This window comes from Pelodiscus sinensis, chromosome 24 (assembly GCF_049634645.1).
Source record: "Pelodiscus sinensis isolate JC-2024 chromosome 24, ASM4963464v1, whole genome shotgun sequence".
Classification (NCBI taxonomy): Eukaryota; Metazoa; Chordata; order Testudines; family Trionychidae; genus Pelodiscus; species Pelodiscus sinensis.
The window spans coordinates 233,262-249,676 of NC_134734.1; the positions used below are offsets into that span (position 1 = coordinate 233,262).

General features: G+C 60.0%; 1 protein-coding gene across 1 annotated transcript; it reads left to right on the forward strand.

Moving 5' to 3' along the window:
* Window positions 1-224: 224 nt before the first annotated feature.
* LOC142819684 (ly6/PLAUR domain-containing protein 5-like) lies at window positions 225-13,325 on the forward strand. Its single transcript, XM_075908228.1, has 6 exons — window positions 225-280; window positions 2,901-2,994; window positions 3,373-3,510; window positions 10,328-10,501; window positions 10,684-10,830; window positions 12,919-13,325. Exons 2-6 carry the CDS (start codon window positions 2,922-2,924, stop codon window positions 13,137-13,139), a joined length of 753 nt encoding a protein of 250 aa, XP_075764343.1. The 5' UTR covers window positions 225-280; window positions 2,901-2,921; the 3' UTR covers window positions 13,140-13,325.
* Window positions 13,326-16,415: the final 3,090 nt, after the last annotated feature.

Sequence of the window (16,415 nt, forward strand, 5' to 3'; positions counted from 1 at the left end):
CCTTTGACTGGTTCTGGATGTGCTGTTCCTGTCATTGTCTATTATCTGTATGTGGCGTTAGAAACACGGACTGTCTAGGGATGCCGGAGAATTCTCCGTCTGTGGCTCCACAATGATCCTTTAACAGCCGCACTCTCGTGCTTTTCTTTCTTGTAGTAATAAACCTTTCGATTGTAGATTCGAAAGGATCAGCTCAGCGGGATCTTGTGGGTGAGATCCAGAGTGTAAATTGACCAGCGACCTGTGGCTGGTTTCTTGGGACCGGGAGAACCCGTTCGGGGTAGGTGGGTTTGGGGTCTATAACCCCTCACCTGTGCGTTAGGCCTGGGGCTCTTTGAGGCACAGAGAGAGCTGGGGAGTCCGAGGGGTCTTGCTTATGAGGCTTCTAGCTGGCCAGGTGGCAGCTGAAACACACTGTGTGGCTGGTCTGTGGCCTGTTTGAGAAGGGCCTCCAGTCAGGGGGTGTAAGGAGCCCCAATTTGAGCAATTTGCCCTGAGCGGACACGCTCAGCTGTGCCCAGAGCTGGCCCGGTCTGTCACAATGGGGCCTCTCGGCTTCTCCCCTCTGCCATGGCCCGCTCATGCTGCTCCTGCTCCCTACAGTCCTCCAATACCTTTAGCCACAGCTCGATCTCCGGCCGTCGCAGCTCCGCTGAGGGAGGGCCCGCCCGGGATGAACCGCGGCTGGCAGAGCGCGGCCTGGTGGTCACTGAGTCTGTCTGGCAGACTCCAGCCCTCCCTCCGGTCTGAGAGCCTGAGACGCTCCCTGGGGGTGTCTGGCTGCTCCCCATGCGGACAGGATCCAGGCCCCTGCAATGGCCATTCTCTTCCAGCCCGGTAACTACCTGCACCTTGGTCAGTTTCTCCACCCCCCTCTCCCTGCACAGCCCGACAATGTCTGCCTTCAGGAGCCAGGGGTCGTCCATCTCCCTGCAGCTGCCCGGGGCAGACTCACCGGCTGATGCTTCAGCACCCCACGGCTCCCAGGAATCGCTTCTCCCCGCCTCCAGCGCCTGGCTCTTGCAAGCCCCTTCCCTCTCCTGCCCCCCTCACTCGCTGCTGGAAGCACCATCCACGGGTGTGGTCCATCCCACCCCTGACACCAGTGTGACGGCGCGTCGGAACCCCCCGACCCTCCCCGTCCGCAGCCAGATGTGACTCCGCCGGCCAGCTGAGTAGAAGGTTTCACTGCTTCTCAGAGACACGGCGCAGCACAGGAGCCAGGGCAGAGCTTTTGGGCCCCTGGGAGGAAGGGTCACTTCCCATCCAAGCAAGCGGGCCCCGCCCCAGGCAGATCTGCCTCCTGCCTTCTCCTGACCCTGGTCCAAAAGTCTGTGGTCAACTGGTCCCAGGAGGAGAGACACACGGACACACTTCCCCAGAGAGAGCTCCGGGGGGACGGGTGACGGGGGGAATGAGGGACACAGACAGGCAGACACACACACAAACACACGTAATACAACCACGCCCCAGCCTCCCAGGGAGTGGCAGGAGACGTGTCCAGGGTCCAGGGCTGTGCGGGGCGGGAGAATGGGTGTTACTGGGTAAGATCCTGCCAGTCACGGGGTTCCTGGCCTGGGGCAGAGGGATCGCAGCTGATCGCGGAGGAGCCTTGGGCGCCAGAGATCCCCGAGCCCCACCCAGGTACCCGCTGCTCCTGCCGGCCCAGACCCCCCGGCTCCGTCCTCCCCTGAGCAGGGGGGCCCAGGGAGGCGGGTGCAGGAAATGCCAGGCGATGCCCCAGGGACAGGCTCCCCCAGGCTCCTCTGCTCCCCCCAGGGCTGGTGGGGGCCTGCGTGGGCTGCAGGGCTCTGTGGGGCGCCCCACACCTCCTGGCTTAGGGGGCTTGGGCTGGGAACTCAGCTGGGGAGCCTGGCAGATCCCGGAGCTAATCCCCTCCGGGCTGGACCTTTGCCTGGGACCTTCCAGCCTCTAGAGACCCCTGGTCCCCGCCCTGGCTGCCGCCCCCCCTCCAGCTCCACTGTGCTCTACCGCAGTCCTGGGGGCCTCCCGCCTCCCTCCCTCTCCCTCCCTGCCCACCTGGGTAGCCCAGGGCCCGCACCCGCCCTTCCCCGGGTCAGTGTGTCTGGGGCAGTTCCCACTCGACCCTGTCGCTTTCCTGACCCTGGGGCCGCAGCCCCTGCCCCTGTCTCCTCCTGCCGAGCACTGGGTGGGGCAGGAGGTATCAATTCAGCACCAGGGGGGACAAGGAGAGTGGTCACTAGTGGTTAGAGCCGCAGGCTGGGAGCCAGGATGGTGGGTTCTGTCCCGGTTTGTGTGCGGCAGCTCTGGACTGTCTCCCAGAGGGGAGATGGGGCGATGAAGGCCCGGGGCTCCCCAGAACAGAGCAGGAGCCCGTCTAGCCTGGGGTCTGGGTTCCAGCAGGGGCTCCCGCTGGGCTGCAGAGGAAGGGGCGAGCGGGCCGGGGTGGAATGAGCTGCCCCTGGGAGCTGTGCTCCTTCCTGACCCGGGTGGGGGGGCGTTTAGCTCCCAGCCTGGAGCACGGGGGTTACCCCCAGGAGCTCTGGATTTTCCCCTGGGTACGACAGACTCTGCTGCCCAAGCGGGTCCTCAGCCAGCTCCAGTAGCAGTGAGTTCCGCAGGGTAACGGTGCGCAGCGGAATGGATATCGGTTAATAGTTACTTACCAACCCCCAAGCCACCTCAGCGGGACTCAGATCGCAGGGACCCCCCCTGGACCGGACCCCCCCAGCGGGCACTGCTGTCACAGAGGGGACGTGCTGCGTGGGACAGTGTCAGGGGAAGGGGCTAGGAGCCAGGACTCTGGGCTGTACCCCAGCAGGGGGAGGGCAGTGGGCCATAGTGGGTAAGGGCAGGAGGCCTCTGGGTCCTTGGTCACCTCTCAGATGCCTGAGCCAGTGTTGCCCCTCGCTCTGCAGCACACCGGAGCCTGCAAGAAAATGCTCCCTCCTGACTCCAGGCAGGTCCTGAAGGGGGCGCTGTGCTGCCTGCTCTCAGCCCTGCTGCTCCAAGGTACTCACTTGGGAAGGGGAGGGGAGCCTAGTGGTTAGAGGGGGGGGGGCTTAGAGCCAGGACCCCTGGGTTCTCTCCTTGGCTCTGGGATGGGAATGAGGGCTAGTGGTTAGAGCAGAGGTGGGGTGTATGGACCAAGACTTGTGGGTACTCTCCCTGGCTCCGGCAGGGGAGTGGGGGCTAGTGGTTAGAGCGGAGAGGGGCTGGGCTAGTGGTTAGAGTGGAGGGCGGGAGGGACACGACTCCTGGGCTCTGTGCCCTCTTCTCCCATCTCCTCTCTCCCAGGTTCTGGCAATGGAGAGGGGTCTAGTGGTTAGAGCTGGGGGGGGGAATGACTCTCGGGCTCTGTGCCCTCCTCTCCCATCTCCTCTCTCCCAGTGGCCGTCGGGCTGCAGTGCTACAGCTACACGGGCTCCTTCACGAATGAAATCTCCCTGGGCCAGGTGCCCCTGGTGACGTGCGGGCCAGCGCAGAACGTCTGTGCCGAGTGGGTGACCGCGCTGAGCGTCAGTGAGGGTATGTCTACGCCGCGCTGTTCGTTGGAAATAGCGGCCGCCTGTACGTTCACTAGCGTCTGTACATGCAAACCGTTAATTGGAAATAGCGGCCGCCTGTACGTTCACTAGCGTGTGTATGTGCAAACCGTTAATTGGAAATAGCGGCCGCCTGTACGTTCACTAGCGTGTGTATGTGCAAACCGTTAATTGGAAATAGCGGCCGTCTGTAGGTTCACTAGCGTCTGTACGTGCAAACCGTTAATTGGAAATAGCGGCCGTCTGTAGGTTCACTAGCGTCTGTACGTGCAAACCGTTAATTGGAAATAGCGGCCGTCTGTAGGTTCACTAGCGACTGTACGTGCAAACCGTTAACTGGAAATAGCGGCCGCCTGTACGTTCACTAGCGTCTGTACGTGCAAACCGTTAATTGGAAATAGTGGCCGTCTGTACGTTCACTAGTGTCTGTACGTGCAAACCGTTAATTGGAAATAGCGGCCATCTGTACGTTCACTAGCGACTGTACGTGCAAACCGTTAACTGGAAATAGCGGCCGCCTGTACGTTCACTAGCGTCTGTACGTGCAAACCGTTAACTGGAAATAGCGGGGCGCTTATTTCGAATGTGGGAGACCTCGTTCTGCGCGGAGTAACGCCAAGTTGGAAATAGCTATTTGGAATGACGAGCTGTGTAGACACTGGATTCGAAACAGGGGCCTCCAGCCTTCCCAGGGAGCCGTAGTGGCCACTCTGGGCACAACCAGGAAAACTTCCTCTCCTCTCCCCCAGCCCCGCAGCCATTGAAGGGGCAGACCCTGGCCAAGCCCACCAGCACAGAGCCAGCAGTGGCCACCGGGGCCCTGGACCCAGTGGCCCCAAAACAGGAGCCAGCCTCTTCCCCTCTCCTGCCTCCTTTTCCCAGTCTCCCCAGAGGTCCATCCCCCCATTTTGTTCAATAAACCCAGTTTCTATTTTTGAATATACTCCTCATTTGACATCAGGAGGGGGGGCTAGGAGGGGTAGGTGGAAGGAGGTGAGGGAGGAATGGGGCACGAGCCTCCAGTGGGGAGGACTGGGGAGGCTCTGCGGGCTCCTCGGGGTGGACACTCTCCTGCAGGGCCTCCTGGATCCTGACAGCCCCCCGATATACCCCCCGGATGGCAGCCTGCGGCAAGTGCAGCCGGGCTGCTGGCCGAGTGCTGTGATGTGCCGAGTGGGGGCACTCAGGGCACTCCGAGACAGGACTGCTTTGCTGTCCCCCAGCGAGGTAGACAAGCAAGCGGGGATCCTGGGTATGTCGACACTACAGCACTAATTCGAGTTAGTTAATTCAAACTAAGCTAATTCGAACTAGCGCATCTAGACTTAAAAACTAGTTCGAATTAGCGTTTTGCTCCTTCGAACTAGCATGTCCACACTGAGTGGACCCTGAACCGGGGTTAAGGTTGGCTGGAAGCAGTGCCAGCAGGGCATCAGGTTAGGACTTAGAGCGTGGAGCTGCTGCCTCAGGCTAGCCGAGGGCTGCGCTTAAAGGGTCCCGACCCCCACCCCGGACAGACAGTTCTCAGGGTTCCCTGCTTGCTTGTCTATCTCAATGAGGGACAGCAAAGCAGTCCTGGCTTGGAGTGCCCTGAGTGCCCACACTCAGCACATCACAGCACTCGGCCATCAGCCCGGCTGCACTTGCTGCAGGCTGCCATCTGGGGGGGGTGTCAATCGGGGTGTCAGGATCCAGGAGGCCCTGCAGGAGAGCTTCCACCCCAAGGAGCCCGCAGAGCCTCCCCAGTCCTCCCCATCGGGGGCTCGAGCCCCATTCCTCCCGCCCCTCCTTCCACTTACCCCTCCCTAGCCCTCCTTCCTGATGTAAAAAATAAAGGACACGTCTGTTCAAAATAGAAACTCTCTTTATTGAACAAAACTGGGGGGGGGGGGGGATTAACCTCTGGGAAGACTGGGGAAAGGAGGTGGGAGAGGGGAAGAGAGAGGGTGGGAGAGGGGAGAGGGAAACCTGGGAGGAGGGAGCTGGAAGGGGGAAGCCAGGGGAAGGAGGAGGGGAAGTATAAAATTATGGTACGCCCACATCTTCAGTACTGTGTACAGATGTGGGCTCCTCACCCCAGAAAAGATATTTTGGCCTTGGAAAGGGTTCCGAAAAGGGCAACTACAATGATTAGGGGTTTGGAACGGGTCCCATATGAGGAGAGGCTAAAGTGACTGGGATTTTTCAGTTTGGAAAAGAGGAGACTGAGGGGGGATATGATAGAGGTCTATAAAATCATGAGTGGTGTAGAGAGGGTGCATAAAGAAAAGTTCTTCATTAGTTCCCATAATATGAGGACTAGAGGACACCAAATTAAATGAATGGGGAGCAGGCTTCAAACTAATAACAGAAATTTCTTCACACAGCGCATAGCCAACCTGTGGAACCCCTTGCCACAGGAGGCTGTGAAGGCTAGGACTATAACAGAGTTTAAAGAGAAGTTAGATAAATTCATGAAGGCTGGGTCCATGGAGTGCTATTAGCCAGGGGGTAGGAACGGTGTCCCTGGCCTCTGTTTGTGGAAGGCTGGAGATGGATGGCAGGAGACAAATGGCTTGGTCATTGTCCCTAGTGTTGGCCGCTGTCGGCAGACAGGCTCCTGGGCTAGATGGACCTTTGGTCTGACCCAGTACGGCCGTTCTTATGTTCTAAGCTCAGGGCTCAGGGTTGGGGGGGTCTCACTGGACCAACTTGATTTTCATGCAAACCTGCTCCTGGGTTCGCATGTGGCCTTTGGTGGCCAGGCTGGCAGCTATCCTGCCCTAGACGGCCGCCTTCCTGTGCCTAGTGCAGAGGTCATAGAATCATAGAATCACAGAATAATAGGACTGGAAGGGACCTCGAGAGGTCATCGAGTCCAGCCCCCTGCCCTCAAGGCAGGATCAAGCTCCGTCTACACCATCCCTGACAGATGTCTATCTAACCTGTTCTTAAATATCTCCAGAGAGGGAGATTCCACCACCTCCCTTGGCAATTTATTCCAATATTTGACCACCCTGACAGTTAGGAATTTTTTCCTAATGTCCAGTCTAAACCTCCCCTGCTGCACTTTAAGCCCATTACTCCTTGTCCTGTCCTCAGAAACCAAGAGGAACAAATTTTCGCCTTCCTCCTTGTGACACCCTTTTAGATATTTGAAAACCGCTATCATGTCCCCCCTTAATCTTCTTTTTTCCAAACTAAACAAGCCCAGTTCATGAAGCCTGGCTTCATAGGTCATGTTCTCTAGACCTTTAATCATTCTTGTCGCTCTTCTCTGTACCCTTTCCAATGTCTCCACATCTTTCTTGAAATGTGGCGCCCAGAACTGGACACAGTACTCCAGCTGAGGCCTAACTAGTGCAGAGTAGAGCGGCAGAATGACTTCACGAGTTTTGCTTACAACACACCTGTTGATACAACCTAGAATCATATTTGCTTTTTTGGCAACAGCATCACACTGTTGACTCATATTCAACTTGTGGTCCACTATGACCCCTAGATCCCTTTCTGCCATGCTCCTTCCTAGACAGTCGCTTCCCATCTTGTATGTATGGAACTGATTGTTCCTTCCTAAGTGGAGCACTTTGCATTTCTCTTTATTAAACCTCATCCTGTTTACCTCTGACCATTTCTCTAACTTGCTAAGGTCATTTTGAATTATGTCCCTATCCTCCAAAGAAGTCGCAACCCCACCCAGTTTGGTATCATCTGCAAACTTAATAAGCGTACTCTCTATCCCAATATCTACATCATTGATGAAGATATTGAACAATACGGGTCCCAAAACAGACCCTTGAGGAACTCCACTTGTTATCCCTTTCCAGCAGGATTTAGATCCGTTAACAACAACTCTCTGACTACGGTTATCCAGCCAATTATGCACCCACCTTATCGTGGCCCTATCTAAGTTATATTTGCCTAGTTTATCAATAAGAATCTCATGCGAGACCGTATCAAATGCCTTACTAAAGTCTAGGTATATGACACCCACCGCTTCTCCCTTATCCACAAGGCTCGTTATCTTATCAAAGAAAGCCATCAGATTAGTTTGGCATGACTTGTTCTTCACAAACCCATGCTGGCTATTCCCTGTCACTTTATTACCTTCCAAGTGTTTGCATAGGATTTCCTTAATTACCTGCTCCATTATCTTCCCTGGGACAGACCTTAAACTGACCGGTCTGTAGTTTCCTGGGTTGTTCTTATTCCCCTTTTTATAGATGGGCACAATATTTGCCCTTTTCCAGTCTTCTGGAATCTCCCCCGTCTGCCATGATTTTTCAAAGATCATAGCTAAAGGCTCAGATACCTCCTCTATCAGCTCCTTGAGTATCCTGGGATGCATTTCATCAGGACCTGGTGACTTGCTGACATCTAACTTTCCTAAGTGATTTTTAACTTGTTCTTTGTGTATCCTATCTTCTAAACTTACCCTCTCTCTGCTTGTATTCACTACGTTAGGCACACCTCCAGACTTCTCGGTGAAGACCGAAACAAAGAAGTCATTGAGCATCTCCGCCATTTCCAAGTTTCCTGTTACTGCTTCTCCCTCCTCACTAAGCAGTGGGCCTACCCTGTCCTTGGTCTTCCTCTTGCTTTTAATGTATTTATAAAAGGTCTTCTTGTTTCCCTTTATGCCTGTAGCTAGTTTGATCTCATTTTGTGCCTTTGCCTTTCTAATCTTGCCCCTGCATTCCCGTGTTGCTTGCCTATAATCATCCTTTGTTAGTTGTCCTAGTTTCCATTTTTTATATGACCCCTTTTTTATTTTGAGATCATGCAAGATCTCCTTGTTAAGCCAAGCTGGTCTTTTGCCATATTTTCTATCTTTCCTACACAGCGGAATTGTTTGCTTTTGGGCCCTTAACAACGTCCCTTTGAAATACTTCCAACTCTCCTCAGTTGTTTTTCCCTTCAGTCTTGCTTCCCATGGGACCTTACCTACAAGTTCTCTGAGCTTATCAAAATCTGCCTTCCTGAAATCCATTACCTCAATTGTGCTGGTCTCCCTTCTACCTTTCCTTAAGATCATGAACTCTATTATTTCGTGATCACTGTCCCCTATACTGTCTTCCACTTTCAAGTTCTCAACTAGTTCCTCCCTATTTGTTAAAACCAAATCCAGAACAGCTTCTCCTCTGGTAGCTTTTTCAACCTTCTGAAACAGAAAGTTGTCTCCAATGCAGTCCAGAAACTTATTGGATAGCCTGCGCCCCGCTGTGTTAGTTTCCCAACATATGTCTGGATAGTTGAAGTCCCCCATCACCACCAAATCTTGGGCTTTGGATAGTTTTGTTAATTGTTTAAAAAAGGCCTCATCCAGCTCTTCCACCTGGCTAGGTGGCCTGTACTAGACTCCTAGCATGACATCACCCTCGTTTTTTACCCCTTTTAGCTTAACCCAGAGACTGTCTACACAGCTATCTCCTACGTTCATCTCCACTTCAGTCCAAGTGTGTACATTTTTAATATACAAGGCAACCCCTCCTCCCTTTTTTCCCTGTCTGTCCTTCCTGAGCAAGCCGTACCCTTCCATACCAATATTCCAATCATGCGTCCCATCCCACCAGGTTTCTGTAATACCAATGATATCAAAGTTGTATTTATTGGTTAGCAATTCCAGTTCTTCCTGCTTATTACCCATACTTCTCGCATTTGTATATAGGCATCTAAGATACTGATTTGATCTTGCCTCCCTGTTGTGCCCTGACCCTCCTTTCTCCTTGCCATTATAGGCCGTAGTCCCCCCCATTTCCAACCCATCTCCCAGTCCCGCACATGCAGCACTTACCTGTGGGCTTTGCTCACCTGCCCCCAACAAACCTAGTTTAAAGCCCTCCCCACAAGGTTAGCCAGTCTGTGTCCAAACAAGGTCGTGGATGTTGGAGGCTCCCCCCAAACCTGGATGAGGTCCCTGATCTCCGCACTTGACCAGGTGGGCGCCCGCCTCTTGCGGCCCTGGGCAGGCTCCTGGGAACCACCAGCCTGGACCTGGGAAGAGGCGGAGGGCTGGGTGGCAGCGGATGGCTGGCTCATGCTGTGCCAGGTGCAGGGTCTGCTGGCTGGGCGCTGGCAGGCTCGCAACTGGCACAAGCACTGTAGCCAGCCCGTGCCCCTTTAAGGGCTCCGGGGCCGGGAGGGGGGCAGAAGAGTTTCCCTGGTGGTGCCCAGAGTAGCCACCAGGGCAGGCTGGGGAGGGCTAGCCTCCCACTAGTTCGAATGAAGTGGCCACACAGCCCTTAATTCAAACTAGTTAATTGGAACTAAGCTTAGTCCTCGTGGAATGAGGTTGTGAGTTAGTTCGAATTAACTTTGTAGTGTAGACAGACCCCCTGAGAACTGTCTGTCCGGGGTGGGGGTCGGGTCCCTGTAAGCGCAGCCCTCGGCTAGCCTGAGGCAGCAGCTCCACACACTAAGTCCTAACCTGATGCCCTGGCGGCTCTGCTTCCGAACTCGGTTCTGTGTGCAGATGCGTTAATTCGAATGAACTATTTAGAATTAAGTTAATTCGAATTAACGCTGTGGTGTAGACGTACCGTCATGGTGCCTGGAGATTGGGGTCCTCTGAGACCGCACTGCTTCCTGAGCGACAGGCCTGGGGGGCCTCCTGGGCCACCGATTCGGGGCCTGTGGCTCTGATCCAGAGGTGGGGGGGTGGGGTCTCAGGGTGGGTGTGAGTGGGAGGGGCCGGAGGTGAAGTGTCTGGATGCCTGGGCCCGTGGGGGGTGAGTGCAGGGCGGTTATCAGGGTTGCTGGGCTGGTGGGCGTGAGCCAGCGAGGGCCTGTGGAACTCCCTGCCTCAGGGTCGCTCTCCGCAGGTGTCCAGAGGATGGTGGTGGTAATGAAGAAGGGCTGCTACATGACACAGACCTCTGAGATCATCAGCAACACCGACGGGAATCTCCCCAGCTACAGCCACGCCCGGTTCTGCAACACCAGCCTCTGTAACAACCTGTACCAGAACAACAGCAACCTGCCGGCCTTCCCCACAGGTACAACCGCCCCCTCGGGGGGGCAGCGAATGAGGCTCGGGGCCTCTGTTATTCGGGGGGCTCAGTGTGAACTGAGTCTCTGGGTCTCAGCTCTGATCCTGAGCCCCCCCTCCCCCCCGTTGTCTCCCCTGCATCCAAGTCAAGGGGGGCTGGTTCCTCACCACTTCCCCCCCTGCCCGCAGCGCCCTCCCCCACCAACAGCTCCACCAGCCTCCTCTGCTACAGCTGCATGGGGACCACGCCGGAGAGCTGCTCCCCGAGCCGCACCCAGCAGACCCGCTGCTACGACTCCCCAGGCTGCTTCAACGGGACGGCCAACGTCACCATGGGTAGGAGGGGCCCTCGGGAACCGCCGGGCGGGGCGGCCGGACCCCGTCATCCCAGTGCAGTGGGATCCGGGGATGGGGCACCCCATGGCGAGGGCTGGCTCGGTGGGGCAGGGGCCTTTCCCCTCGAGGGGGCGCTGGCTGGCTCACAGGTGGGGACCTGGGGGGCAGCGTCCCTGGCCCTGGGGAGGGGCTGGCGGGAGCGAGAGGCGTCGCAGTAGCTGGGTCTAGGCCAGGGTGGATGGATCTAAACTGGCCGGACAAAATCACCCATTGCAATGGAGATTCCCATGGACCATTCTGTGCTTGGCTCTTCCCAGCCTCCCGGGGCCATCGCTCTGGGCAAGGTGCCACCCCCTGACGGGGATCCGTTCCGGGCACAGCCCCCTCCCCCGTGTCCCTGGCTCAGGCATTGGCAGGACTGGGCAGAATGAACTCGCACCCCCAAACGCAGCAGCACGTGCATTACATTTCTGCAGTGAATGGAGATTGCCTGTTTCCGAGGACGGGAAGAGACCTTGGGAGGTCAAGTCCGGTCCCCTACCCTCCCAGCAGGACCAAGCACCATCCCTGACAGAGTTTTACCCCAAATTCCTTCCTCAAGGATTGAACTCACAACCCTGGGTTTAGGCCAATGCTCAAACCACTGAGCTACCCCTGCCCCCAGACTGTGGTGGGGCCCTGGCTCCTCTGGCCTCCTGCCGACACCGCCAACTGTGCGGGACCCCCCCGGGCAGCCGACTGCGGCTTGGCACATGCCTCGCAGGTGACTCACAGACGGGGAAGCCCCGAACGTTCACGCAGCAAGCGCTGACTGCTAGGCCGCACAGCCGAGAGCCCTGGCCCGCTGTTATGTGGCTGGGGGGGGGGGGGCGTGTCCGCAAGGGGACTCATTGTCCCGGGGTGTGAAATGAGAAAGCCAGGGCGGAACCGACGATTTCAGAAACATCCAAAATTGGGTTGTTTGGCCTTCGAGGATCCTTTGGTTTTCTGCATCCTGGCCTAGGCCCGGGGAGGGCGGAAGGGGGGGGGGGGCGTAGGGATGAGGTGGGCCAGACGGCTGGCAAGGGGTGTCTAGGGGAGAGGGGGGTTTGCGGGTAGGGACTGAATCAGTGTGGGTGGCAGGGTGGCTGGAGGGGTGTGTGTGGGGATGGCTGGATGGAGGGACGGACGGACGGAGGGATGGGTGGAACGGTGTATACAGGGATGGACAGATGAGTAGAGGGGTGTGGGTGGGGTTGGACGGACAGGCAGCTGGAGGGGTGTGAACAGGGATGGATGAAGGTGTGTGTCTGAGTCTGGCGGGATGGGTGGACGGAGGGAGGGTGTCTGTGGGGTGGGCTGGATGGGCGGACGGAGGGAGGGTGTCTGTGGGGTGGGCTGGATGGGTGGACAGAGTGAGGGGGTCCAAGGGATGGACTGGATGGACAGACGGACAGAGGGAAGGTCCGAGGGGTGGGCTGGATGGATAGACGGACAGAGGGAGGGTGTCTGAGGGGCGGGCTGGCCGGAGGGTGCCCGAGGGGCGGGCTGGCCGGAGGGTGCCCGAGGGGCGGGCTGGCCGGAGGGTGTCTGAGGGGCGGGCTGGCTGGATGGACGGACAGAGGGAGGGTGTCTGAGGAGCGGGCTGACTGGATGGACGGACAGAGGGAGGGTGTCGGAGGGGCGGGCTGGCCGGAGGGTGCCCGAGGGGCGGGCTGGCCGGAGGGTGCCCGAGGGGCGGGCTGACTGGAGGGTGTCTGAGGGGCGGGCTGGCTGGATGGACGGACAGAGGGAGGGTGTCGGAGGGGCGGGCTGGCCGGAAGGTGTCGGAGGGGCGGGCTGGCCGGAGGGTCTCCGAGGGGCGGGCTGGCTGGATGGACGGACAGAGGGAGGGTCTCCGAGGGGCGGGCCGGCTGGAGGGCGCCAGAGGGGCGGGCCGGCTGGAGGGCGCCAGAGGGGCGGGCTGGCCGGAGGGTCTCCGAGGGGCGGGCTGACCAGATGGCGCCAGAGGGGCAGGTTGGCCGGCGGGCGCACACACGGTGCCGGGAGGCGGCTGTGCCCGGGCCGGGCGGGTCTGGCCGCCCCCTGACCCCTGTCTCCGCGCTCTAGGGGACTTGAAGGTGCCCGTCTACGTCCGCTCCTGCGGGTACAAGAGCTGTGGGTCCCTGATCAGCATGAATTCTTGGCGGAGCCTGAAGATCCAGACGACCTGCTGCTTCCACCCCCTCTGCAACCGCGGGGAGGAGCCCAAGGAGAGCTCCAGCCCCCTCCAGCGCCCACCCACCCTGGTGCTGCTGCTGCTGCTGGGGACCCTGGCCCTGGGGGGCTGAGAGGGCAGCCCCGGATCAAGGGGGGGGAAACTCCCCCAAGGACCCTGCCCCACCCTGGGCTCTCTGTAGGGTCCCTCTATGATCCGGAAGCCATTGCAGGCCCCTTGTGTCCCCCCCCCGGCCAGGCAGGCCCCCCAGTTCCCACGATGCCGCCCCCCCCGCTGTGTGGCCAACCCCATAAAGCTGAGACACGCACCCTGGCTCGTTCGTATCATCGCTCCAGAGCAGGGCGGGGTCGCCCCCTCCAGCCCCCCAACCCCACCCTGCTGGGCATGGGGGCCGTGGGTTGCTATGGAAACACAAGCACAGGTTGCAGGGGCTGAGTGAAAAGCCCAGATCCGTCCCCTCTGGCCCGGGTGCGAGAATCCAGCTACCCCATCGGCCCCACAGGCCCATCTACCCCGGCTTCCCGCCTGCCCATGACCACACGCCTGGCGCCCAGCGGAGAAAAGAGGGGATGGGGGGGCAGGGCTGGCCGAGGTGCTGGAGCTGGGGTGGGCACCCTGGGAATGCAGGACCCCTGCTCCTCAGCCCCTTGGCGTCACACAGGGCTGCAGCCCCACGGAGAGCCAGCCGAGGGAGGGGGCACGGCTACAGGCACAAAGCAGTAGCCAGAGTCTGGGCAGCAAACAACTCGGGGATGGTTCACCTGGGGCTGAGATGCAGCCACCTCTGGGGCAGGGTAGCTGGAGACAGCGACACAGAACGCCCCCTGGGCTCTGCCTGCCTGGCGCTGAGATGCAGCCACCTCTGGGGCGGGGCAGGGCAGCTGGTGACAGCCACACAGAATGCCCCCTGGGCTCTGCCTGCCCGGCGCTGAGATGCAGCCACCTCTGGGGCAGGGCAGCTGGTGACAGCCACACAGAATGCCCCCTGGGCTCTGCCTGCCCGGTGCTGAGATGCAGCCATCTCTGGGGCAGGGCAGCTGGCAACAGCCACACAGAATGCCCCCTGGGCTCTGCCTGCCCGGCGCTGAGATGCAGCCATCTCTGGGGCAGGGCAGCTGGTGACAGCCACACAGAATGCCCCCTGGGCTCTGCCTGCCCGGCGCTGAGATGCAGCCACCTCTGGGGCAGGGCAGCTGGTGACAGCCACACAGAATGCCCCCTGGGCTCTGCCTGCCCGGCGCTGAGATGCAGCCACCTCTGGGGCAGGGCAGCTGGTGACAGCCACACAGAATGCCCCCTGGGCTCTGCCTGCCTGGCGCTGAGATGCAGCCACCTCTGGGGCAGGGCAGCTGGCGACAGCCACACAGAACACCCCCTGGGCTCTGCCTGCCTGGCGCTGAGATGCAGCCACCTCTGGGGCAGGGCAGCTGGTGACAGCGACACAGAACGCCCCCTGGGCTCTGCCTGCCTGGCGCTGAGATGCAGCCACCTCTGGGGCAGGGCAGCTGGCGACAGCCACACAGAATGTCCCCTGGGCTCTGCCTGCCCGGTGCTGAAATGTAGCCACCTCTGGGGCGAAGCAGCTGGCGACAGCCACACAGAATGCCCCCTGGGCTCTGCCTGCCCGGCGCTGAGATGCAGCCACCTCTGGGGCAGGGCAGCTGGTGACAGCCACACAGAATGCCCCCTGGGCTCTGCCTGCCCGGCGCTGAGATGCAGCCACCTCTGGGGCAGGGCAGCTGGTGACAGCCACACAGAACGCCCCCTGGGCTGAGGCAGCCGGGTACATGCGGACACCATGCGCTGTCTCTGGCGGGGGGGTTGGGGGGCTCAGAGCCTCACACGTCTGCCCTGCTGGGACCCTGCACGCAAGCACGGCATGGGCAAGTGGGCCAGGAGAGAACCCGGGTGTCCGTGTGGTCAGACCCCCCCCCCCCGCTGTAACCCCTAGGCCCCACTGCTCTCTCGCAGCCCAGGAGAGAACCCAGGAGTCCTGGCCCCTGCAAAGGCCAGGCTCCCAGCCTGGTGTGGATGGCAGCCGGCGGGCCCGGGGCCGAGGCTGGAGATGCTAGGAGACAGGGGGGCAGGCTGGGGGCCCCACCCAGAGGTGCCCAACAGGGGCTCTGGTTGCTGCAGCCCCAGTGCCCACGGGCCCGACTCGGCTGCCTGGGAACCAGAGGGGGGGGTGGAGAGGAACCCCCAGGCTGGGTCTGGGGCAGCCCCCCAGCAGCAGTGGGGCCAGGTCCTGCTCTGCCCCATGGAGGAACAGCCGCTCCCCAGGCCTAGCCCTGGCCAGGAGGAACAATCTGGCGGGGGGGGGGGGGGTTGTCAAAGAGGGATGAGCCGCCCCCGCCCCCCACAGCCCTTGAGTGAGAGAGGAAACAGTTCAGAACTGCGGGTGCTGCTACTTGAAATTCCACCCCGCCCAGAGCCAGGGAGAGACCCCCAAGTCCTGGCACCCAGCCCCCCTCTAACCACTAGCCCCCACTGCCCTCCTGAGCCAGGGAGAGACCCCCAAGTCCTGGCACCCAGCCCCCCTCTAACCACTAGCCCCCACTGCCCTCCTGAGCCAGGGAGAGACCCCCAAGTCCTGGCACCCAGCCCCCCTCTAACCACTAGCCCCCACTGCCCTCCTGAGCCAGGGAGAGACCCCCAAGTCCTGGCACCCAGCCCCCCTCTAACCACTAGCCCCCACTGCCCTCCTGAGCCAGGGAGAGACCCCCAAGTCCTGGCACCCAGCCCCCCTCTAACCACTAGCCCCCACTGCCCTCCTGAGCCAGGGAGAGACCCCCAAGTCCTGGCACCCAGCCCCCCTCTAACCACTAGCCCCCACTGCCCTCCTGAGCCAGGGAGAGACCTCCGAGTCCTGGCACCCAGCCCCCCTCTAACCACTAGCCCCCACTGCCCTCCTGAGCCAGGGAGAGACCCCCAAGTCCTGGCACCCAGCCCCCCTCTAACCACTAGCCCCCACTGCCCTCCTGAGCCAGGGAGAGACCCCCGAGTCCTGGCACCCAGCCCCCCTCTAACCACTAGCTCCCACTGCCCTCCCCAAGCCAGGGAGAGACCCCAGGAGTCCTGGCTCCCAGCCTCTCTAACCACTAGCCCCCACTCCTCTCCTGAGCCAGCCCCCTCTTGATTGTGGGTCACATTAACTCCCGCCTGGTACTTCATATCTGGCAACCTGATGCCAGGAGGCAGGGCAGCGCCACCCCCAGGCCGGCAGTAGCTCAGGGAGGCTGGCTGGTGGTGGGCGTGTGGGGTGCAGAGCGGGGTCTCGGCTGTGCTCGGCAGGGGGGTGGGGCCGCCTGGCTCCCCGAACCTGCTGTGGGGGCAGCATGTGGGAAACCAACCGCCCTGGGGCCGGGTTATGCAGGGAGCTCTTGCCGGG